Below are 26,954 nucleotides of genomic sequence, written 5' to 3' on the forward strand. Positions count from 1 at the left end.
GTATATGCTTTTTTATTTAGAAATTTGTCAGGGTCACATGTCCAGTGGAGTTGAGTTGGGAAGACTGAAGTTATATCAGAGACTTATACCAAATTGTTAGTGATGAGACGTGGGTTTGTTTGTAAGTGCCATGATGAGCTGCTCTGTATTTGTGGACATGAGCTTTTGGAATGTGCAATCACATTTTATAAGAAAACTCTCTAAAAATGGAATTCTTTGGATGGAATATACTTTATAAAATGAAGCTATTGAAATAACCAGTTTATATGAGAAATCAAGTATTTCAGAATTGTTTTGTAAATGTGATTGTTGACAACTACTTGGGCCACCTTCTGGCAGTAAGGTATGCTAATTTCTGACCCTTTTTCCTGTCTGTCATGTCCATAGTCATGACCTGGAAAAAAATTCTAAGGTGTTTCTTCACAACCTTTTGAATAATGAGGTAGTGATTTTTCTCCACAGCTGATATTTCTATAAATAACATTTGATACTTCATAACCTTTGAAGCTCATATTTTGTTGTTATGTTACATTTGACCTCATGTTCATAGGAGATACAATTCAGCACTGCCTCTCATTTTCACATGAGTGGGAAGACTCACCATCGCCCTCACCAGACCTCTCAGAGCAGCACACTTGTCTGGAGGCTGAGTCCCTCCTGCACAGTAACTGCTCTGTCAGTGGGGACTATGGGAATTGTCACTTGTTAGTTTATTTAACAGCTCCTGTTTTTCATTATCTTCACTTCTGTTCCCCCAGATTGCTGTGAAATAATTAATGCCACGCACCCCACCAAAAAACCACTTTTAATACCAGTAAGCTGATTTTACTACCAGACGAATTTATCAGGAATAAAAAATAGCATTTAATAATGTTTTTAAGCCTTTTCTAACTTAATTAGGGCATTTAAAATTCTGAGCCATAAGAAAATTACTCTCACACAGTGGGTGGACAATATGATGTGCTCAGAGTTAAGTTTAACTCTACAAATTTAATTACCAATTAGCTTAAAACTAACATGTTAAGTAGTTTAAAACATTTGTGTCCCTACCACATTAGTATTAGTCAGATCTTTAGGGCTAAATGTTAGGGATTTTTATATGGAGATTTTATATGAGATTATTCACCTACCTACAGAAATATTTAATTCAGATATTTTCTTTGAAATCAATGTTGATCATTCTAGTTTTCTTTGTAATTATATTCTGACACTGGAGAGACATCAGATGGAAGCATACCATCATTTATGTACTTCTGTGGCATGAAATAACGTTAGCTTTTAAATCATTTATCTGGGACAGATTACTCATGCTGTAATCCCAACACTTTGGGAGGCCGAGGCAGACTTAATCCAGGAGTTTGAGACCAGCCTGGCCAACATGGTAAAACTCCATCTCTACTAAAATTACACAAATTAGCCAGGCATGATGGTGCATGCCTGTAGTCCCAGCTACTCAGGAGGCTGAGGTGGGAGGATCGCTTAAACCCAGGAGATAGAGGTTGCAGTGAGCTGAGATCACACCACTACACTCCAGCCTGGGTGACAGACTGAGACCCTGTCTCAATAAATAAATAAATAAATAAATAGATAATTTATCTTGTATTAGAAAAAACAAAACAAATTCTTTGTAAATAGAAACAGCTATTTCATTATTTAGCTAAATATAACTGGGATGGTATGAATTTTAACCTGTTTTCCTAAAACTAAGCCCTGTCTTTATTGTTAAATGTTAGAATTCTCCATAGCCAAAATTTTTTGGCCAAATATATCATGATATGTGTTTATTCTTTTAAAATACCAACTACACTTGATTTTTCATGTTCTTTCCTAAAAAGTGCATGTCGCATATCAAACTATATTATCTCAAGTACTTTCAGTCCAGTTTTACCAAGTGATGCATCGTGTAACATTTTAGAACAGGAGCTGGGAAACACCTGTTTTTGTATAGTCTGAAAGCTGAGAATGTTTCTTACATTTTTAATTGATTGGAAAAATAAAAAATAATATCTTGTGATATGAAAGTCATATGAACTTCAAATTTTGCTCTCCATAAATGAAGTGTTTTTGGAGCTCAACCACCTCCATTGAATACTGTCAATGACTGCCTTCTCACTACAGTGGCAGAGTTGAGTAGAGTAGTTGCGACAGAAACTAAGCCTAAGCCTAGCAGCCTACAGTGTTTGCTGTCTGGTTCTATACAGAACAAATTTGCCAACACTTCCAAAAGTGGATTGGGTAAAAGTCCTTAGGGTCTTTTAATACAGTGATTTTCTTTTTTTTTTTTTTGAGACGGAGTCTTGCTCTGTCGCCCGGGCTGGAGTGCAGTGGCCAGATCTCAGCTCACTGCAAGCTCCGCCTCCCGGGTTTATGCCATTCTCCTGCCTCAGCCTCCCGAGTAGCTGGGACTGCAGGCGCCCGCCACTTCGCCTGGCTAGTTTTTTTGTATTTTTTAGTAGAGACAGGGTTTCACTGTATTAGCCAGGAGGGTCTCGATCTCCTGACCTTGTGATCCGCCCGTCTCGGCCTCCCAAAGTGCTGGGATTACAGGCTTGAGCCACCGCACCCGGCCGATACAGTGATTTTCAAAGTCACCTTTGCCAACCTAAATTATGACTTTTTCTTTCTCTCTTTTTTCTTTTTCTTTTTCCTTTCTTTCCTTTCTTCCTTCCTTTCCTTTAAAATGTACTCACTGCATTTTGAATTTTGATCCATAAGAATGGGATTCAAATTGTTAACCTGGTAGGAAGGAGGAGACAGTTACCATTCCCTGAGCACTCCTCTGCTGGAAAAAGCAGTGAGCCCGAATGTGGTCCTACTAACTGTTACGGTCAGAAACCTGAAGAAACAAGAGGTGGAAACTAAAAGAGGAAAAAGCCAGTGGAAATTAATGTTTGCTTTGATTTTTATAGTGCCTGTGAGGCAAGCATGCTATGTCAGTGGGAAGTGGTGACAATCCACCTGAGCTGTGTGCTGCGACTCAATAACATTTGTGACTAATTTAACCTCACACATATTTAGGGTTTATGTATAACCATGGTTGTGCTGCTTGGTAATAAGGCATTAAAAATGAGCCAGTCCAAGAATTGAGTTTAAATAGTACCCTTCTCTCAGCGAAAACAACCTTTTCTTGCTAAGGGGCTGAAGGACTGGGTGGAGAGAAGGGAAATGGGTAGAGTTAGTGAGCAGTTCTGCATTGTCTCTGAAAACCTCACGTTTCCTCTCACCCTTTCCTAAGGCAAGGAGGAGGACTTTCTCTCAAACTGTAAAATCCAGGCTGTGCTAACCACAGTCAATTTAAAGGAAGGGATTATAAAAGTGCTGGAGGTGGAGACTATGAAACCCTCCCATGAAACCCTCTCCCACCTGAGGAATGGGAAAGATGCTCTGAAGCCTGTGTGGATTCCCACACCTTACTGTTGTTTATGCTCTTCACCTCCTTCTTACACTTTTCACAACTTATAATTTTACATTCATTAGCTTGATCCTTTTTTTTTTCTTTTTAAGACAGGGTTTCACTCCTGTTACCCAGGTTGGATTGCAGTGATGAGCTCTTGACTCACTGCAGCCTCTGCTTCCTGGGCTCAAACAATTCTCCTGCCTCAGCCTCCTGATTGGCTGGGACTACAGGCACGCACCAGCATGCCCAGCTCATTTTTTTGTTTTGTTTTTGTGCAGAGATGGGGTTTTGCCATGTTGCTCAGGCTGGCCTTGAAATTCTGAGCTCAAACAGTCTTCTTACCTTGGCCTCCCAAAGTGCTGGGGATTCTTCCTCTCCCTGAAATCTGAGCTCCAGGGTAACAGGGCCCATGTATCCTATTTAACAATGCGTTCTCAGCACCGACAGCAGAGCCTGGCACACAGCAGGTACTCAAAATCCATTTTTGGTGAATGAATGAAAATAACCTTGATCTCCAGGACACAGATATCAGGTGCCCTTCTTACCATACATGTCTTTCCCATATGTCCCTGTATTCCCCGAACTTGATTTTTATTTCCATGCACACAAAAAGCCTGGGGGCAGGGGGAGCAGAGGGTGGAGTGGCCGCACTTCTAGTCTTAGGTCTGTATGGAAGCACTCACATTCTAAGACAGTGAGGGCTGGCTTTGCTAGTCTAAGAAGAGGAGGATGCCTGAGGTGCTGGGCAGCTCCAGATGCTTGTAGGGAGAGAGGGACCAGAGGCTGGAGAGACCAGTCCTGAGAAGGAAGATCTGAGCATCCCAGCTCCTGGATCTTTTACCTCTTTTTCAGACCCTAGATGTCTCCCCACCTTTTACCAGAGGATCCTTTATCCTATCTGAAATTCCCTCCTTAAAGATTCATATGTCCTTTAAAAAAAAAAAAAAACTGTATAGAAGAGCTTAGTGCAGAAGAGAGGAGGAGGAAAATGTGAGAGCCCCTAGTTATTCACCTGGCTACGATAGGAGAGCAACCTGGTGCAGTTAAGCCACCTGAGGTGGGAACATCCCTCATATGTGTACAGTGTTTTATGATTTTTCCCAAGCATGCTCATAAATCAGTTGTTACATGAGCTGATAGTCAGAGGCTGTGGTGTGCAATGATGTTAGCACATGGACTGGGGTCACACGAGAAAAGGGAAGCCTTAGGTGGGGATAGGCTCCATTTGAGCTGAGCAGAGAAATTCTTGAAAGCCAGATAGCCACTTTCCCCCAGCTGCTACAGGCCCCCACTCCCCAACACCTACTGACCCTGGTGAGTGAGCCAAACCACATCTCCCAGGGAAGAAAGCCTTGGCTCCCCTTCCCCTCAACCACACACAGCATCCACCAGCTCCAGCTCCGCCTTGGGAAATCCTTGTCTTCATCTTTATCTCACCTGCCACCATGAACTGGCTCCCAGGGCAACAGAAGATATTCCCTGGCATGTTTTGCAAAGGGCACATCTTAATAAGAACAGTGGTGTATTCACAGACCACCCAGGTAGGCGTGCGTGGGGTGTGAACACATACGCACAAGACTGCACCCTAGGAAATAGATGAGCCCCTGCTAATGAGCTAGCTCCTGCACTAGTGCTTACTTGTGCGACCGGGGACAAGGCTGTTTCTTGTTTTTAAGAAATAGGGTCTCACTGTGTTACCCAGGCTGGTCTTGAACTCCTGGCCTCAAGCGATCCTCCAGCCTCAACCTCCTAAAGTGCTGGGATTACAGGTGTGAGTCACTGTGCCCAGCCCAAGCCCATTTTTAAAACTCTACAATAGACATTAGATCACAACCTCAAAGGATTATAAATAAGACTACATACCTGTAAATAGACTAGAACGTAATAAATATTGAATAAATCGTAGTCATTATGATTGTCATTATTAGTTTTCAAAGGCTGGATGCATATAGCTTCTGAAGCTTGAAGACCTATGTGTGAGTTTATTTTAACATCACTCCAAATTCCAGAGCCACATTTGTGATGACCCACTTTGTTATTCATACAGAGCATGGTTATAGCATTTCATAAAGTCAGGTTTAAAGTTCAAAATGAAAAGCAAAAGGTAAGTTTTCCCATCATCTTGCTAGGCAAGTTGTTTCTCTGCTCTGAAAAGGGAAGATACTAGAACATGTGAGTTATGTGGTCAACATCAGGAAGAACACCATGGCTGGGTTTATACAGTAAATACTCTAGTAGCTGCTCAGATGCATTCTTCCAGCTCTGCTATTCCTGGAGAACTGTGGACACTCTGCTGTGTTTGAAAAAAAAGTATTGCTTTTCATTACAGAGAAGTCTTCAATTGCTTTCCTCTTTTAACTAACATCTGTACTTAGTTATCACAGACTTGAGAGAAACTAATGATACCTTACAGTAAGACTATGATTAAATTACCTTCTGTTAATTAGGAGTTTCTAAATCACCTTTATCTCCTTGGAGAAAAGACTTGATATAAATAGGCAGTAATAAAAGTGGTACTATGTTTAATTCAAATTGTATCTTTTGAAATTTAATTAATTTAGTAGTAATAGTTTTAAATGAGCATGTCAGAACTAAAGGGTCCTTAGTGACTTGAAAGAGTTAATGTAGCATTCAGAAGTTCCTAATGTACTCTTCAGAAGTAGCTTGCTCACTGAATAATTGGGTTTAACCAGCTCAAGTTCCCTTTTCCTCCCACGGGAATGATTCAGAGCAGGTTTTGAACCATTCTCATCAGTTTTTTTGGAGACACTACCCTCTATTCAAGATATAGCCTCTGAACTCACTATCTTTAACATTTCCAAGACCAAGGGAGGGACACTGAGACCCTGGGCCCCCTTTCCAAGCACTTACTAGAGAGTAAGCCAGCAAGGTGGCTGTGGACTCCATCCTCACTGGACTGCACCTGGCTGCTCACAGCGCCTGTTGAAAGTTCCTTCTCAGTTGCTAAATCCCTTCACCTACCCACATCCCTTCTTCCTTTAATGACTGTAGAGAATACTTGAGCACAAGGCACACATAAATTTCGTGCTGTCTAGGATGGGATGAGGATGTCGTGTAAGCACATCATTATTGTAGCTTAGAAAAGCTGAGAAGTGTTTTACAGTGTTAAGAGGCTGACATGACCAAAGACCTGGGAAAGGATGGGGTTTGTGTGTGTGTACATCCTTGAGGTGACCATGGTGCAAAGCAATTTATCATGTGCTATAAAGTAGATTGTTTAATGTGAGACTATTGTATAAGGCTTCCCACAGTAATCATGTACAAAATGATATATAGCATACCAAGTTCTCCCCGAACAAGACTTCTGGTCATGTAAGGTTGATAATAAAATAGAGAAGTAAGAGGATTATTATCATTTAAATGTGCATGGTCTCTTCATATAGAAAAGCATAGTATAATAAATTACCACATAAACTGGTAGAAATTATTACATAGCTTTTCTGGATAGTTTCATAATTGCAGCAGAGTTCCTTTGCAGGGTAGTTTAGCTTCTGTTTTGTTGCTCAATTTTCAACTTTTTTTTTTTTTTTGCTTTTCCTATGAATATTATATTGTTCAGGACAAGAAACTACAAAATCAAATTCAAAACTCCTTCCATTTTTTGAAATTCTGCTTATTTCCTGAAATGAGATTAAATAACTTATATTTCTTAACTAAGTTTTGGTTAAAAGCTAAAATTTGAAATTTAAAAATTTTAAATACTTTCCAAAAATGTAGAGTAGGATAAGTATTTAAAGTATATTCATTGACTTCATAACCAATCTTTTGGTACAACTGGAACCCCTCCAGCACCCTTTTCAATTTTCCCCAAGCTATTGCCTCCGGTCTATTTAAATATGTTGGGGAATACTTGGAGACTTCTGGTAATGCTAAATCTCAATTAATCTAGAAATAGTGGTGAATACCTTTTAAATATAAGTTTGGTTGTGACTTTATGGCTCATTCAGTTGTCTGCATAAAAATAAAAATTTCTTACCTAATTTAAAAGCACAGTTTTTGGTAACATAAATCACCCTAGTGCATTCATTGTTTTGATCCCTCTAAGCTCTGCCTCTATGATTTTGTCGATTGTTTTTCTTTTAATCCTCTAGATGTGCTTTTTTGTTTTTTGCCCACTATCCTCTTTGTGCTGTTTTTCCTTATCTTTGCTCCTTTTTCCTCTCCTCCCAGCCTAACAAATGTGTATTACTAAGGACTTCTAGTGGCTAATGTGGGAAGTGCCTCTCAGAAATACCCACAACTGTAAATGGTGCAGTGCGCATTGGACACACAGCGCCTGTAGAAAGTAGGAACCAAAGGCAATAAACTGGTTCTTTTGACTACGTTATACTATTTATTTCATGAGTGTTATGCTGAATCCAAATGGTTATTGAGTGAATGCAGGAGACACCTATGTTACACTTGTATATGGTAAGCATATGCCTATATCTTATGTTTGTATGGTGATTACATTCAGAAACTGCACTTAAAGTTTAACCTGTGAAATGTGGCTCCCTTCTAAGTGTGTGAATATGATTATATATTAATTTAGGGTGAGAAGTGATAGAGACATTGGTTGTGTTAGAGGAGGCTTTTTATAATATGAAAATTCAACTAGATACCTACAGACAAGACGGGATGTTATTATATAGGATTTTATCTGAAATGTAGTACATGAGAGGTTCAGACTGTATCAGGGTTTAGATAAAAGTTATGTAACAGGAAAGACACATTGATCCCTTAGGTACTACCCTAGCTCTGAAGTGAGCTTTATGAAAAGTTAGAGTATATTGGAAAAAGTTAGAGAATAGTTAGCTTCCCACATGTGGACCCTGGGTCACTCTTAATTCATAATTCATTCCAGATTTATATAGCATTTGGCATCTGTTCTCTAGCAAGAAATGATCGTTAAAATAGTTGAATACGGTGTTGAGGCAGACTTGTATGATGCCAAAACCATGCTTTGAATGTGGCAGAAACTGAGAGTTTAACTTAGACTTCAAATAAAATTGCATAGAAGAATTTTGTAAACAAATTTTTTGGAAATATTTTGAAGTATTCTCCCTTCTATAGTAAGTTATACTACAAATACTTGTTTTGAACATTCAAACTTGCTTGAATTCAGTTTATATGTTAAGTAACGATTTGAGCATATCAAAAATTTTGCATTTGCGTATGCACAATTTTGTGTGCACAGAACTGCACCTGGGTGAACTGAAATGACACACACACCCCTCAGACGTCCACCATACTCTTCAATTCACAAAATGTGTTATGAGCTACACCCTCTACATCTTGTGTTACAATTTTCTGTTAGATTTCAGATAACCCTCCTTCCACCACTTCACAGTGACTCACAAGCTGCAACTCTTCCAACACCCACTTCCACCAGCAACCTTCAGGTCTTTTTCAAGGTTAAGTGCCACGTTGATTGTAGTATTTTTTCATTCTTTAACCATTTAACATATGCAGAACTGTCATACTGTTTTTATTCGATGTCTTTTTTTTTTTATGTGTCACTGCAAATTTTTTAGTGTTGTGCCCCTAACCCAATTTCCTTATAAGCCCTGTGGTTTTTATTGCACAATTTTGTATAGTGAGGTGAGTTTTAGGATTGCAGAACTGTCGTACTGCAGTTACAGCAGATCCTTGAATAATGTCGTTTTGTTCAGCATCATTTCGTGATAACATCGAAGGGGAAAAAATAATTGATTCCCAGCTGGGGCCACTTGTATGGAGTTTGCATGCTCTCCCCAAGTCTGTGTAGGTTTTCTCTAGGTACTCCAGTTTCCTCCCACATACCAAAGATGTGAACTTCCGATGAACTGGACAATCTTCAGGGTCTCCGTGTGAGTGAGTGTGGATGTGCCCTGAGATGGGATGGCATCCTGTCCAGGGTGGGTTCCGCCTTGTACCCTGAGCTGCTGGGATAGGCTCTGGCCACCTTTGATCTGGAATAAGTGGGTTGGAAAATGAATAAATGAATGAATGAATGCATATAAGTTATTGGGAAATAAAAATTTATCAGGTATTTGGCAATCATCCAAATGCACAGCAATACTTGTTAACTGTTTTTGAGCTGTGTGGTAGTAGGAGGTGCCTCTGAAAATTTTCATTTTGCAAACATTTGTTGATTTAATACACCACCACTATGACTCCTGTCACAAATTCACCACAAATTGAGTAAATAATGATCTTACTTGTTTTCATTAATCTTTCTTAAATGTATGTATAGTTTGCATTTATTTCAGCATTTAAAATTAGAAGTGTTTTGATCTTTATTGAGAAGTTTGATGACATTTTTGTGACCAGAAATACGCTGTGGAAACTTAACCCTTGTTTGTATCAGTCAGCCTATGGTAAAATTGGTTTTGTTGTACCTTGTTCACTTAAAGTCACAGTTTCCAAGAACCTATTCATGTTAAGAGAAGACTTGCTGTATATTTCTTCACAGTTACTCAAGATCACCAAATGACCAGGTCCACAGTTTCCAATACTGTGGACTCACCCTCCTTCCAGAACCTCTCTCTGTACATATCTGTAAATGTTTAGCATCCTTGTTCTTTTCCTGCCCTCTGACCACTCTTGCACCTGTCATACTAGTTATTATTCTCTCTGCTTATTCCAGTGATTTTGGAGCATCATGCAATGTTCATTCATCTTTAAAATTCCTTCCTCAGAGATGTAGACATTCTTTCATCTCAGCTACTACCTTTGTGCAGAAAATTTTCGATTATCCAATGCCAGAACCAAGCTGTCACATAATTTCTGGTTGCTACTCAAGATTCTTAGACTTCCCTACTGTAACCACCAGCTGAATTCAGCTAGGGTGGAAGTTCACATCCTAAAAGCGTTAACATACTTAAAGGAACTGTAAAGCACTGTACAACTGTGGGGTGTGTAACATGTTTAGTTGTAAACTGTAAAGCACTCTATAACTGTGGGGTGTGTAACATGTCTAGTTGTAAACTGTAAAGCACTTTATAACTGTAAGGTGTGTTACAATTTTTCTTATCCTGACTAGTTTTCCTCTCTTATCTTGGCTCTTCCTTCTGTGCCCACAGCAAATCAGCCTTGGAGTCCTCCCCTACGTAATCTCTTCATGTCATCCTTTCTTTCCAGCCCCTCTGCTGCCTCTCATGTCTGTCATATAGCAGTGGCCCCCACCTGCTTCGTGTTCCCACTTTTGTGCCCCCATCTGCCATTTCTTCCTTCACACTGATGCTTGTTCATAGTTCTGAAATTTTACTTTGATCACAACACCTCTGCTTAAAATTGTCAAGGGTTTGTGATTAAATTCCGACTCTACAGTGTAGAAGTTCATATCTAATCCAATCTGGCCCTTACTCCTTTTCTATCCATGTTTCCTTACATTCTTTAACACAAGTTGAGATGCCTAGAAAGCTTAACAATATTTTACATAATTTCAAGTCCTGCCCTTCCGCATCATGCCTGCAGCGGGGTTCTGTGTGTGGCAGCACCCAAAAATATGCTCCTCTATATATTTGTTAACAATTGAGTAGTACTTTTTATCAAGCATATCTCAGGTTCTCTCTATAACTTTCTTTTATATAGGTTTTTCCCCCCGTATAAATTGTGTAGTGAAAGATGTGGTAGTGGAAATGAAGTTTCATAAGAAACCCAGGACAAGTTACTCTGGAAACGATTTGTTATTTAGAAAGTGTTTTCATAGTGACCTTGCTGGAAGAGAGGATGACCACAGCTCTTAATGATATGGCAGACCTCGGGCCCTGGATAGGCACCACCAGCTCTCTGTCCTTCCCACGGTGGACTGCAGCCACAATGCTCCTGCCATGTGAGATGGAAAGGGGAGCTGGGTTTAATTGTAGTGCATAGGTGGCAAAAGACCTCTACAGCAATAATCTTTTAGTATTTCAATTTAAATATGTGACTTTTATATTATGTTCAAGTATTTAAAAGTATGCTGTATTTTCCAACAATAACTTTATAAATGGTGCCTCTTCCATTAGTTCAACTTTGTAAGATTTTTCTGTACTTGGCAGCTTTAGTAAAGGAAAAACTTACCTCTGGATTTCAGTTGAGAAGTTTTAAATCCTGATGTTTTAGAATCAAACAAAATTCTTCACCCACACAGTAATAATTATTTTAAAGTGTTAAAAAGACAGATTATATTGCTAACTCAGAGAGCTGTTTCTTTCAAGAGCTCAGAAAAAAGCACCAAAGCTTACAAATTCCTGAGGGCATCTTGATCTTACTTTCTGTCCTATTCATGGCATTAGTGAACTGACTGGCTTTGCAGGGCCACACAGTACAAGGCTGACCATCCACCAGGGACGCTGAGCTTTAAGAGGCTGTTTTAGTCTATTTTGTGCTTTTAAAACAGAATATCACAGCCTGGGCAATTTATAAAAACTGAAATTTATTTTCTCATAATTCTGGAGGCTGGGAAGTCCAAAATCAAGGCTCGGTATCTGGTGAGGGTCTTCTGACTGGCTCCTCATGTGGCGGGAGACAAAAGGGCACACTAGCTGAATGCTGTGTGAAACCTCTTTTATAAGGACCTTAATCCCATTGACTAGGGAGGAGCCCTCATGGCTTCATCACCTTTTAAAGGCCCTGCCTGTTAATACAATCACATTGGCAACACTTGAATTTTGAAGGGGACACATTTAAACCATAACAGAGGCTGCCATTCAGAAAATTCTGACTAGATGGGAAAAAATTACTTTGGATTGAATTAGTTCCTATTTTCTGAAAACCTTGTCCACGATCACATTTGCTGTTTTGTATTCACCCCTGGAGTCCAGAGAAGCAAGTCCTCCTTTGGTCCAATCCTCCCAAGGTCATCCTGAGCCTGGTGGTGCCTGAAGCCACATCTTGCTACCTGGGTGTTTACTGGTCCACTGAGGCCTATCATGGATCTCCAAGGTGGTCATGGCAGTTTGGGGGCATTCAGTGGTTAGGGCCAGGTGTATAGTCCATCATTGTTGTAAGTCCATTGGCATGTTTGAGAATGGTAATCTTTACATTTTTTGAGTTTGGAAAGATACTTCCCTGTTATGTGTCAAGTAATCATAGAATCCGTGTGAAAGAATAAAGTTTTTTACTCTCTAGCATTTTTCTTTTATAGCAACTTTAGGACATCTAAGACTTTGTAACTTCGTTAGAAACAGCTACAACAGAAGATGCAGTAGTCACATCTGTGTTGAGTAGGACAGGCAAAGAAAGGAGTTTTGAGGTTGGGATTTTCTGTCTGAAACTGAGATTCGAAACAAGATAAAGGGGAAATAATCTATAATTCAGAAGATGTTATTACTAAAACTTCTTTCACCCAAGTATTTAAAATTATTGACAAACTACTTTTATAATTATTAACAAAATCTGTATTCTTAAGATGAAGAGCAATTCAGTGAATTGTCTGAAATCAGATATAAGATCCTTATATAAAATCACAGACTTGCTTATTCTGAAAACGGAATTTTCCTAGTTGATAAGCAAGTTTCAAAACAGAATATGAAGAGCAGTCTATAGAAATCTAGTAATATATAATATATTTATATTATAATAACCCTTCTCATAGCTGTGTCTATAAACAGAGAAGTTTACTTTCCACTAACATGGGAGTTACTTTCAAAACGTAGCACTCTGATGAAAGGCATTTCTGGTTTCTTTCCAGCTTAATAAAATATAAATTTTAATTTTTACTTTGCCTTTAGTTGAAATTTCCTGCTTTTCATCTGCTCAAATTCTGTTTTAAAATCTTATATTAGAGGTGATCAAATTTATGAAATAGATTTCTAGGCTATGTTAAATCCATAGATTTTCCAAACACTTTAGTTCCAGAAATGTAGGAGGTACTGGTAACAGGCCACTAATAGAAAATCCATTAGCAACAACTATATAAAAGCATCTTGCCCTGGAGAAAACAATATAAGCATCCATGTGGCGAGTTACTCAGGCTGGCAGCAGGGTGTCTGATTGCTGTGCCAAGACTTACACCTGTGTGTTTATAGGGGCTAGATGAAATTCATGCATTTGCATTAATGCAGATAATGCTTATATAATTAACCACTCTACTTGGCTTTGCATTCATTAGTGACATATCAATGTAATATACACAGAGAAAACAAGATAAAGTAGTTTTTTCCTTTGGCTCATGCATTGATATTACTACCCACACATCTGCTTTTGTCTACTCAGATGCCTATCCTAGTAGTTTCACATTAAATATAAATTATTTATTATTTATAATAATGAATTGTAAAATGGAGACAAGTAATTTATTGCTGCCATTTTAAAATGTTTTCTCAAAGTGCTTTATAGAAATATTCTGAAAAAAAAACTTTGGGTCAATGTTAGTAGCTGAGATGAGATTACTATATTGTGTGTAGCACCTTTTAGGAGTTACAAAATTTCCTCCGCTTTTGTGCTTTCTTCTGGTTGGAACATCCTTTCGTCTTCACTTGTGCAGTTGCCACTCATGTGTCAAGACCTATCATGGTTTTGTGGAAAAAGCAGAGGCTTCAAGACCATACAGAATACCAGTTTCATGACTTACTAATTAGAGTTATTTTACCTATAGTACCAGATGACCTTGAAAGGTTGCTTACATTTCAGGTAGGTCTTCAGTGTTCACATCTGTAAAACTAACCTCATAATTACTCACCTCACATGGATAATGTGATCAGTAAATAAAATAGAAAGCACCAAGTACATACTTGATGCAGAGATGTTGAATTACTTTCATCTTGATTCATTCAACCAACACTTGTACTATTTATAGTCACAGCTTGTTATAAAGCAGTAGACCCAGACAGAAAGTGGCCCCTGCTAGATCAGCTGGCGGCCCCATGTCGTCTCTGCTGCATCCTCAATATTATTGCACTACGTTCAATACTAATTGATGACAGAATGAAAGGGAAGCATCAGTCCGCTGAGCAGGGGCCTGAAGGCCCATCGCCTCACCTGTCCTCTAAGCCTGCTGGACTCTGCACCTGGTGTTCCTATGGAGCCTACAGTCCTGAGAGCTTCCTTAAGAGCACCTAGAGGAGCTCTTAGACTCAAGGAGAATTTATGCAATACTGCAAAAGTTGAAGATTAATATATGCCTGTTAAGAACAAGAACTATAAACTGCTAACCATACATTAATTTAATAATAAATATGTTCCCCAAAACTATAAAAAGATCCTAACTGGCAGTTCTTCCTTCTGAAGCAAGTAGTACAAATATTTCATAACAGGTGTGACAATATGAATCATCTCTGCTGAGGTCTGCATGTGTTTTCTGCTGCCTTGTCTACGCTTTGCTGATTGTTTACTATGGGCCTGCCTTCTCCTAGGCTGGTTCCCTCTGGAATTCCCTCTAACACAGTCTGCAAATGCCTCCTGCTGTTTACTTTCAAACCTAGGAGGAATGGCTTCTCACTATTAGTGTTCTCCACCCTGATGTATTAGTCATCTTCATATTTTATATACTACTCATGAATGGGGGGCAGCGGTGATATTCACTCTCATTATCAGCAGAGGAACTTCCTGTATTGAAATCTAAGCCACAAGTGGATCATTCTGTGGGTGTCAACATGGATACCATTACACCGCAAGTACTTCACCATTAAATATCCCACCAAAGGGCTGTAGCTTCAGAGTATTTAATTTTATCACATCCCATAGCTCACAGGCTACAATAGCAATCCCACCTTTTTAGTTATTGTTTATGCATCTGTTTTATTTCTGTACCATAGTCCTAGTGCAGCAGTTGTTCTTTTTTATGTATATACTTTAAGTTCTAGGGTACATGTGCTTCATACTCAGCCCTTAGCTCAGGGTCCCACACATACAGGGCCTCAGTAAACAATTGTCCCAAGAATAAACAAATAATCCTCCAAGTGTTATAGAATTTAGGAGGCAGATGAGCTTCTGTATCTGGACCCTTGAGATGAATGTGCATTTATTCAGCCTTGCATATATTTTATAGCTGGAAGGTACATAATTATTTATCCTTTGGTGATACTTAAACTGGAAGATGATTCTAAGAATAATAATGCAACTTGTTTCTCTGAGCTTCATCACACCCAGCTTTTCAAGTGGAACTAAAATTAGTAATGAGTATTGGAAACATTGCCAGTGAACATATGAAAGGAAGGCATTCAGCTAATTTGGGGCTACCAGAAAATGCTCTGCCAGGCCTCCTGGATAAATGGGGAGTCAACCGTGACAGCTGCCACTTGAAAGTGTCTTCATTGCGCCAGTCGCTCCTCACGCATCCTTTCATTTAATCCTCACATTATGAGGTGTAATGTCTTTAGTAAGCTCATTTTATGGGTAGGAAATTAGGCTTGTGAGGTTAAATATCTTGTCCTAGATGACAAAGCTAATGAGTAATAGAACCAGGGTTGGAACCCATGTAAATCTGTGCTCTTTCTATTGCTACACTGTTCCCCAGATGAGTTTCTTGTCTGCTTGTGTGAGCCTCCGCTTAATGCTGCTGTTTTGCTCTTCTCCACTCCTTATGCTTTTGCTCCTGTCCTCATTTGTTTCATGACTAGGTTCATTTCATTGATCATATTTTTTTTCCTTGTCCTGTTTGAATGATGGGGACACAGTTGGCCAGTTCTTTGATACTAAGCTGTGACAATCACCATCCTTGGTTGAAGAAGTCCTTGCTTCTTTGTATCTCTCATTTGGCTTGACATCAAAGCTGAAAAAGGTTACTGATGACGGTATGAACCTTTTCAGTATGCAAATTATGTAATGGCACAAACGACTTTATATCAGTATAATAAAGTTCTTAACGGTTCATTTGTATCGCTGCCTGTTCAATATGTCAAGCTGTAAAATAGAATATTTTAATTTACAGGAATGACTCAGATCTTGAAGAATGAATTTGAAAATACTGAACTCCAAAGTGCAAACTCTGCCATAGGGTGTGGACTTCTTGAGGACAGGGGTTGTATCCTGTAGGTCAGGTATCCCTGCTTTCCACACAGGGGCTGCCTGCAGTAGACCCCAGTGATGATTAAAGATACATTATGAAGGTGTAAATAAATGCCTACCTTGGCCTTTAAACTTTTGATGTTTACCATTTTTTTAGAACTGTACAAGTTGATAAATACTGTTTGACTAACCTTAAGAAGCCAGTACACTTTTTAAGAGACATGTTGGTTATATTTTAAATAAGTGTAACTTACCAAAATATGGTGGTTTTTGAGTTATACAAATAATCCAACCTACATATATTTAGTTACTATAAAATAATTACTAGGGCAGTTAGTGATAAATGCTATAAAGAAAAATAAGGCAGGCCAGGTGCGGTGGCTTATGCCTGTAATCCCAGTACTTGGGAGGCCGAGGTGGGAAGATCACTTGAGCCTAGGAGTATAAGACCAGCCTGGGCAACATAGCAAGATCCCATCTCTATAGAAAATGTTAAAAATTAGCCAGGCATGGTGGCACACACCTGTAGTCCCAGCTGCCTGGGAGATGGAGGCTGGAGGATTACTTGTGCCTAGGAGTTGGAGAGTGCACTGAGGTATGAATGCACCACTGCACTCCAGCCTGGCTGACAGAACAGACCGTGTCTCTTTAAAAAATAAATAAATAAGAAATGAGACAGAAATGAAAGGAATGGATGGGTGTTTATTACTTAAAATATGATGGTCATGTCAAATAGATGAGTAATATTATAATGCAAAATATTTGGACATTTAAATAAAAATATGTAGAATTTATACTAAGGCAGATATCATAATTGTACCCATTTGAGCCATGAGGGTTGTTTCTGGCTATCCCATTTCCTTTTCATAATGATTTTAGAGCCAACAAGATTACTTCAGAGGGATCTTTTCCTAGCTTTTTGGTGAGTAAAATAATGGATCAGCTGTTCACTCATTTTTTCTCTTCTTCAAGCTTGAGCTCTTAAAACAAATACATGCAATTTGGAATAAGAATTCAAATTTGAACATTTTAAAAACCACTAATAGGAACATAAAACTACTAGTTTTAGAGGTACTATTAGTGATGGACGGTATCAAACAAATGCTATTTTTTAATTCTCATTGTATGTTTTAAACTGAATTTCAAATGAAGACATTTTGGCTAAAATGAGTGAAGTGTGTAGGTGTTGAAGTTTTCTATAAGATGAAGTTGAAAATTTTGTTAAAATGGATAACCAAAAATAGAGTTTAAAACTCAGATCAGATTTGCATGCATATTTGTAGCTTTTCACGCTGAAATGAACTCAGTTCACTATTAGCTCAGGGTTCAAGTTCAGTGTTGTAATAGCCTCACTGTACTTGGAAAGTAATACTATTCACATCTTGTTTTAATCATTATGTGGGGATGCGTGATTGTATCATTTTTCACATGCACATTTGAAGTTGAGTAGTGGAAAGTCAGATAAAAAAGCATTTGATATCATCGTATCAGCCTGTTTTAGGAGAAGAGCCTTGTGCATGAATGCAGGAGGGTGTCTAGTTGTCAGGTGTAATCTCATGTCTGAATGTTCCCTTTGCAGATGATTCAGTCCCTCAAGGCGTTGATTGAAAATGCAGATGCTGTGTATGAAAAGATTGTACATTGTCAGAAGGCGGGTAAGTGAAAGTTTGTTTCCTCTCTTTAAAATAAAATTAATAGCATCATATACTTTGCCCCAAAACTATTTCATTTTTTGGATGCTATATCAAGAAAATCAAATAAGAAAATTGTTTTTCTACAGCTAAAGAAAATACCAATTCAGTGGTTCTCGGCATTAGGTAACAAACTCACCTGCGGGGACCGTTCAGCATACATCAACATTGGTCTCAGGTGTGGGTCTGGGAATTAATAACTAGTTTAAATTCCCAGGTGTTTCTAATGTACAGCCAAGATTGAGAAACTCTGCACTAATCTCTTCTTCAGTGTGAACTGTGTTGCCAAAGCTCCTGCTGGTCACCTGTGACTCTAGTACACAGTAGGATAGGTAAGGCTTGAGCAGAGGGAGAATGGCTTCTTGTAAAGGAGATGGATACCAGTTACAACCTCCTGACACTTTTTAACACACTGGCATTTTCAAGTGCTGATAAATTCATTAATTTAACATCCAAATGTTATACCAGATTATAAAATTCTTCTTATGTAAACAATCATCCAGTTAATTTTAGCTGTGGTAAAACCAAAAAATTCAGTATTCTGCACTGTAATAAAAATACACAAAATGGAGTTCTTTTAATTTTCTAATGTTTTGAGTGTTGATTTGGGAGATTCTAATATAGAGAATATTTTCAAGTCATTTAAAAAAAAAAAAACTGTCCTGACTTTCTAAGGCTTTTTAGTTGCTATTCTTTAAAACTAAAAAACGAAATCGCCTACTCTGAAAAAAAAAATCCCTTATCTCAGAAATGAACTTGTTTAAAATAGATCGAAGATAAGGATATGTGTGACATTTTTTCCCAGTATCTATTGAAAGAGTATTCATATTAGTGACTAATCAACAAACTCCACAATCCCCATCTTGTTTTACTAATCTTGTCAGCAAATGTTGTTAGCAGAATGATCTTCCAATTTCTAGTCTTTTCCAGGCTAACTCTCCCTACAATCTACATTTAAAACAAGTTCTTCAAACACAATTTTTATCATGTCACTGTCCTGTACAAAACCATCCAGTTGCTTAGCAGGGTCTCTGATAACAAATCTAAACTCCTAACCTCACCAGGAGGAGTGAGGTCATCTACCAACAAGCCCACCATTTTGCCAATATTATATACAGTTTATTAAATCATCTGTTCATTCATTTAATAGGTGTGTTTTGAACTTCTGTATGTGAAAGGTACATGGTAGCTCTTGCATACCAAAACATGAAAAAACAATGATTGGGTACCTTCTGGAGCCTTCAAATTGAACAGGAGATATGGAAGTAAACACAGTAAATATATTAAATACTTACTGTGTGTTACTCAGGATTCTCAAGTTGGTGTGTGAGGCACTGGGGAGACATTGGTGTTTGTGTAGAACAGGAGAGGGCCTGAGCTTTCAGGTACTGACCATAATAGCTGTGTGCAGAGCATGTCCGTGGGCAGACTTGATGGGAGGCAGTTGACAATAGATAAGGAAGGTGCTTCTGGAGAGTGAGGAAGGAAGGGAAGGGATGGTGAACCATCCACCCTCTGCTTCGGGCTGCCTGTCCCCATTCGCTGTGTTTTTACTTAATCAGATTTTCACATACCACTCATCTGCTGAGACTTCTTTCTCTGTCCTCTCTGCCAATCTGTACTTTCTTCTTTTTCAATTATCTCAACAGTCTTCTAGGAGACCTTTCAAGATTCCAGGATTTATGTTACCTAAAGCATTCTATTGAGCCCTTTAAACCTTTAATCTGCTTCAGTTGGTAGGGCTTCTTCAGTTATTGTGTATTTTATTAATGCATTCCATCTTGTAAACAGGATAATAACCTCCTAAAGCACTAAGATTGTATATCAAGTTGCTCTCTGTATCTTACACATGACATCTGTTCTAACATTCTGCACAGAGTAGTTGCCCAAATATTAACTGACTAAATATGATTTGATTTTAATTATTTGATTCCATTCAATGCATGTATTGCTATGAAAATTGTGACCTTTGTGGAATTTGAAAAAAGAACTGTTTATCAGAAAAAAAAACATTCAACAATTTGAGTTATTGTCAATTCACTGGTTTATGAAATTTGGTAATTTTGAGTATAATGTGGCTTTCTGTTTATGTTTGATTTCAGTAAGGGATACATGTGCTTGTACTTAAAAAGCAGAAGAATCTTATCTATTAGGGATTTTGATTAGGATGGGGGAAGAATAACCACTGTGTAATGGTTCAAGTTGCTCTGGGTTTAAAGATCTTTAGAAGCATGTAAAGATTATCTTTTGGTTTCACAGTTACTGCTGAACGCCTACACAGCCCTTCTGTTATACCAAGTACTTATTTTAGAGTCCCTTGATCTTTTGTTTCTCATGTTTACAATTATGGTAAGGACATATAGTCATTAGTCATATGAAGAATTGCTAATTTATATTGGGCTCAAAAGACATTTGCATAAGATCTTACTTTTGATAAGTAATTGTTACTCTGCTTGCCAACAGATATAGGTCACCAAAGTGCTGCAAGAGAGGATTATTTTCAATGTATTTCAAATGTTAAAGCACAAACATGTATTTTTATTAGTTAAAACCTCATTTAAATAATTGAATGGAAATAAAGAGTCAGACCTCCACCACCAAACACATGTTAAAAAGTGTCCCCAGTTCAGAAGGGTTCAGGCTTCTGGCTGTGTAATCTATTTTTTTTTTTTTTTTTTTTTTTGAGACGGAGCCTCGCTCTGTCACCCAGGCTGGAGTGCAGTGGCCGGATCTCAGCTCACTGCAAGCTCCACCTCCCCAGGTTCACGCCATTCTCCTGCCTCAGCCTCCCGAGTAGCTGGGACTACAGGGGCCCACCACCTCGCCTGGCTAGTTTTTTGTATTTTTTAGTAGAGATGGGGTTTCACCGTGTTAGCCAGGACGGTCTCAATCTCCTGACCTCGTGATCCACCCATCTCGGCCTCCCAAAGTGTGTAATCTATTTTTTACATAGGGACATGCGTATGCTGATGTTAGTACTGGGAAGAGGAAGCGTGGCAGGAGAGGAGTGCTGAGAAGTGAAGACCTCCAACCAAGGTAGGCTAGGAACCTATGCATCCCAGTAGTGGAGGACCCAAAGGGACTGCGGGAAGAGCAGTGGGAACAACTCAGAGATGCGCAGTTGGAGGCAGCCTGCCTGCATAGTCCTCTCTGTTAAGAAGAGAATGCGGTAGCACAGAGAGTTGGGGTAAAAGAGAAATTTTAGTAATAAAACCATGTTGCTAGGATTATAAATGACCCAGTGAAGAGGAAGACATTAATAGATGAGACGGAGATTCAGGATGAAAGATGTGAGGTCAGGAATGAAGTACAGTCATGAAACACTTGACCTTAGAAAGGGAGAAAGGCTCCTCGTCTGAGGTAATACAGAAAGCCATGACATTTAGAAAAATTCTGAAAAAGAGAGGAGTGTTTTCCATTGATGAGGCAAACAAGGAAGTAGTGTCATAGGAGAACACCAACTTTGGGGGTGAGGAAGTGAAAGCGGGGATTCAAGACAGGGGCAAGAGTATGGGGACTTTGCTCAGAGTCAGAGATCAGCAGTGCCAGCCAAAGGGATTGATTAAATATCAGATCCTGCTGGGGTGATGGGATGCGTGAGTCTGGGCCGCCATGGGAGTGAGAAGTGATGTGGCCATACAAGAGTGGGTCTCTATAATTCAAACACATGCATACACGTTCTCAAGTAGGGGATTGGTAAGGAACACCAGCAGGAGAGCTGAACAGGAATCTGCAGAGGGAGAAACATCATGAAAGTTCATTTGTTAGAAATGTATAAAAGTTGGGAAAAGATGTGTCAAATTCTTTTAGAGCAAAAGTCTTTTCCACTTTCTAATACCTATGTCTTTGTCTCTTTCAATGCCAAAACTGTAGCCCATTTTTGGATTATAATTTCCTTTCTAGTCACTGAATTGGTATGCTTAATAAAGGATAGGAAGATGATCAAGAAGGAAACCCAAACTGCTTTCCCTCAGTGAGCTAGGTGTTTCTGTCAGGTGATTTTAAATGGAAAATAAATTGTTCTCTGGAGGAGGAAAAAAAGAAATCAATGACATCCTGTTAAAGATGATGAATTAACAAATGCTTTTAATCTCTACTCTAAAACCTCATTAAAATGATAGTAAAGGTTTTTTTTTGTTTGTTTGTTTTTTTTAAAGCCACAAATCCATAAGGACAAAGAAAATGGGAGCAACAAAATTCTAGAAACTGAGTAACAGCTGAACAAGTGATAATTGGCTTAGCTGCCCACTCAGGAACCTGAATCTAAAGCTGGTTTTGGGGGGCCTGATGTGACTCACAGGCCAGCCACCAGCTCAGATCTAACCTGGTGACCGGGTACCTCTGGGAACTGGGATAAAGCTAGTGATAAAAGAGAGAAACTGTCTGGAAGTTGGTTAATTAACGCTTAGATCTCTGTGTCCTGACAGTAGGGAGGTTAAAAATAGCAAAATTCTTATCCTTCATATGGGGAATTTAATAGATGATGCTTGAAAAACAATTCTAAGTAAACAATATAAGCATGTTACTTAGAAATATGAACATAAATACTAAAGAAGGGAAATAATCAGCTAAAGATGTTGAATGTGACTGCTTCTAGGGAGGGAGAATTGTGGACAATTATTTGGTTCTTTATGTACATGCATAATTCTAGTAAAAATAAAAACTAAATTTGAAGGAAAAAAAAGGAAGGAATCAAGGGACAAAAGCTGCCGCAGGAACTGAGGATGTTCCCAAAAATGTGATCCCACACCCACAAGACCTGGGACAGTGTTAGGTTGCAGAGGGGCAGAGAGCCTGCAAAGGACCCCTGCTGGCTTCCCTGTGTTCATGGGCATGCCCCAGGCAGAGGTGATGCCTGCATGCCTGGGAGGATGAGAGCCTGGTTCCTCTTTTGACAGGAGAATCTGTTCTGTGCACTTTCAGAATGACTGTTAGGAGGGAGGATCAAACTAAATGAAAGATGACCCAGCCCTCCCCAGACCTCTTTAAATGGAAGCTTCTTTGCTAAAAGCTCCAACGTATTTTCATGCATGGCCAGGGTTGCATCATCACTGAGTAAAGTGTGATCGAAGAAGATAACTTTCCTAATAATAAAAGCTTTAATTACCCTTCATTTTAATCAATTTAATGAGAAATTTTCAGTGGATCTTATACATCCCTGCTTTCTTAAATTTGATTTGCCAAAAATAATTTGAATATTTGTTTTGAAGACCCAGGGTCATCTTGAGATGCTGCAGTTTAATGCAGTGATTTCTCGAAGGCTTTCAGTTTGGAGGCCCCTTCACCTGCACACGCAGCAGCCTGCCTGCTGTGACTGTTCAGATCTGGACGTGGTGTTAATAGTTTAATTCCATCTCCTTTCATTAAACTCTCACTTGCTACTACTTTGTACTGTATTTCTAACTGTCTGTTTGTATACCGCTCTTTTTTTTTGCTCTTATATTTGCTGCTTCCAGTCTGCTGAGCTGTTGATGTCTCCCCTGGGACCAAGCAATTTATCTTACATAAAAGAGGATGAGGCCCCAACACACTCCTGCATGGGGAAAACCGGCAGAATGTCAGGCCAGACCTACATTACCTGGATTTAATTGCTCAGAGACTTTTTTTTTTTTTTTTTTCCCAAACTCCTCAGATCTCAGTGTGCTCCTAGGAGCTGAGGTTATCAGATAAGTAAGCCATCACCATCTGTCACTTGGTTCATGCACATCATCTTGCCCAACATAGTAAAGAAAATCATCTGTGAGATTCATTCTGAAAGCACTTCACAAGTGTTCTGTTTGAAAATACGGTTGACCCTTGGACAACACAAGTTTGAACAGCATGGGTCCACATATATGTGAGTTTTTTCAATAAATATACTGAGACGTTTTTTGGAGGTTGGCAACAATTTGAAAAAAGACAGATGAACCATGTAGCATGGAAATATCAAAAAATTTAAGAAGAAGATAGGCCACAAATGCATAAAATATATGTAGGTACTAGTCTATTTTATCATTTACTGCCGTAAGATAATGCACAAATCTGTTATAAAAAGTTAAAATTTATCAAAACTTATGCACACACTTAAAGCCCATACATGACATCATTCACAGTTAAGAAAAATGTAAACAATTGTAAGATACACTGTTAACTCATAACTGCTAAAATTAACTGCAAAACATAATTTGCTACTGTAATAATTTCATGGCCACCTCCTGTTGCTGTTGTGGTGAGCTCAAGTGTTGGGAGTATCTGCTTAAAACGCTGTGTGATGCTAATCATTTCTGACTGAGCAGTTTATCATTCCAGTAAATTGCATTCCCAGTAAAAAGTGATATCTCACAGTTATGGCATATTATTCATCATGTTTAGTGTAATACCATAAACTTCGAGTAACACCATGGGACCTATATGAAGTGCCACTGGTGATACTGTAAGTGCTCCCAACAAGCAGAGAAGAGTCATGACATTTCAAGAAAAAGTTGAATTGCTTAGTATATACCATAGATTGAGGTGTGCAGTTGACTGCCATTTCAGGATAAATGAATCCAGCATAAGGACTGTTCTTAGAAAAGAAAATTCATGAAGCTATTGTTGCAGCCATACCAGCAGGTATGAAAACCTTGCACTTCTTTTGCAAAATTTTTTTATCTCACATTGAAAATACAGCTTCTAGATGGGTACAGGATTGCTATACAAAAGACACACCTATAGACTAATATGATTCAAGAAACAGTGAAGTCATTATATGACAGTTGAAAGTAAAGGATCCAAAGCTGGAGAATGTAATGCCAGCAAAGGATAGTTTGATAATTTTAGAAAGAGGTTTGGCTTAAAAAATGTCAAGGTAAGAGGTGAAGCAGCTTCTGTCAACCAACAGGCAGCAGGCAAGTTCCCAGATGCAATTAAGAAAGTCATTGAGTCAAATTATCCTTGTTAGCAGATGGTATGATCTTACGTTTGGAAAAGCCTAAAGACTCCACCATAAATCTGTTAGAACCGATAAACAAATGCAGTAAAGCTGTAGGATACAAAATCAACATGCAAAAATCAGTAGCATTTCTATATGCCAACAGTGAACAATTTGAAAAGGAAATTTAAAAAGTAATCCCACTTAAATTAGCCCCAAATAAAATTAAATACCTAGGAGTTAACTTAAAGAAGTGAAACATCTACAATGAAAACTATAAAACACTAATGAAAGAAATTAAAGAGGGTACACATAAAAAACTGGAAAGATATTCCATGTTCATGGATTGGAAGAATCAATATTGTTAAAATGTCCATACTACAGAAAGCTATACAGATTCAATACAGTCGCTATCAAAATACCAGTGGCATTCTTCGTGGAAATTGAAAACCAAATCCTAACGTTTATATGGAACCCCTGAAGACCCAGAATATTCAAAGCTATCTGGAGCAAAAAGAACAATACTGGAGGAATCATATTACCTGCCTTCAAATAATACTGCAGAGCTATAGTAATCAAAATTGCATGGTACTGGTATAAAAGCAGACACATAGACCAATGGAACAGAATAGAGAACCCAGAAACAAATCCACACATCTACAATGAACTTATTTTCCACAAGGGTGTCAAGATTATACAGTGAGGAAAACAGGGTGTCTTCGGTAAATGGTGCAGGGAAAACTGGATATCCATATGCAGAAGAATGAAACTAGACTCCTATCTCTCTCCTTATACAAAAATCAAATCAAAATTTAAATCTGTGACATCAAACTGTGAAACTACTACAAGAAAACATTGGGGAAGCTTTCCAAGCATTGGATTAGGCAATGATTTCTTGAGTAATACCCCACATGCACAGGTAACCAAAGCAAAAATGAACAAATGGGATCACATCAAGTTAAAAGGCTTCCACACAGTAAAGGAAACAACAAAATGGAGAGACAACCCACTGAATGAATGGGACAAGGAATTAAAAACCAGATTATGTAAGGAGCTCAAACAACTCTGTAGGAAAAAATGTCTAATAATCCAATTTTAAAATGGGCAAAAAGTTTAATAGGAATTTCTCAAAAGACGACATACAAATGACAAACAGGCATATGAAAAGGTGCTCAATTTCACTGATCCTCAGAGAAATGCAAATCAAAACTAAATGAGATACCATCTCACTGCAGTTAAAATGGCTTTTATCCAAAAGTCAGTCAATAACAAATTCTGGCGAGGCTGTGAAGAAAAGGGAACCCGCATACATTGTTGGTGGGAATGTAAATTAGTACAGCCATTATGGAGAACAGTTTGAAGGTTCCTCAAAAAGCTAAAAATAGAGCTACCATACGATCAAGCAATCTCACTGCTGCGTGTATACCCAAAAGAAAGGAAATCAGTATATCAAATAGATACCTGCACTCCCATGTTTATTGCAGCATTGTTCACACTAGCCAAGATGTGGAAGCAACCTAAGCATCTACCCACAGTTGAGTGGATAAAGAAAATGTGATACTTATACATAATGGAGTGCTATTCAGCCATAAAAAAGAATGAGATCCTGTCATTTGCAACATGGATGGAACTGGAAAGTTATTATGTTAAGTGAAATAAGCCAAGCACAGAAAGACAAACATCACATGTTCCCAATTATTTGTGGGATCTAAAAATCAAAACAATTGAACTTATGGGGATAGAGAATGGAAAGATGGTTACCCGAGGCTGGGAAAGGCAATGGGAGGTCAGGGTTGGGGAGGTGGGGATGGTTAATGCGTACCAAAAAAAAAAAAAAAGAAGTTAAAAAGAATGAGTAAGACCTAGTATTTGATAGCACAACAGGGGTGCTGTAGTCAATACTAATTTTATTGTACATTTTAAAGCAATGAAAAGAGTATTATGGAATTGTTTGTAACACAAATGATAAATGCTTATTAAGTGGATAGATATCCCATTTTCCATTATTATGCTTTACATGCCTGTATCAAAACATGTCATGTACCCCATAAGTATATATACC

At 38.5% G+C, this 26,954-nt stretch overlaps 1 protein-coding gene across 5 annotated transcripts in view; it reads left to right on the forward strand.

Moving 5' to 3' along the window:
- Positions 1-26,954, forward strand: part of PLCL2 (phospholipase C like 2) — a 94,911-nt gene that overhangs the window by 22,074 nt on the left and 45,883 nt on the right. For all 5 annotated transcript variants that reach the window (XR_004437353.1, XM_033212749.1, XM_033212750.1 and 2 more), the window contains exon 3: positions 17,892-17,967. Coding sequence is in view for 4 of the 5 variants with exons in the window: in XM_033212749.1 (XP_033068640.1) it covers positions 17,892-17,967 (76 nt within the window). In the remaining variant the exon portion in view is untranslated. The remainder of the gene's footprint in view (positions 1-17,891; positions 17,968-26,954) is intronic.

This window comes from Trachypithecus francoisi, unplaced genomic scaffold (genome assembly GCF_009764315.1).
Source record: "Trachypithecus francoisi isolate TF-2019V2 unplaced genomic scaffold, Tfra_2.0 Lachesis_group0, whole genome shotgun sequence".
Lineage (NCBI taxonomy): Eukaryota > Metazoa > Chordata > Mammalia > Primates > Cercopithecidae > Trachypithecus > Trachypithecus francoisi.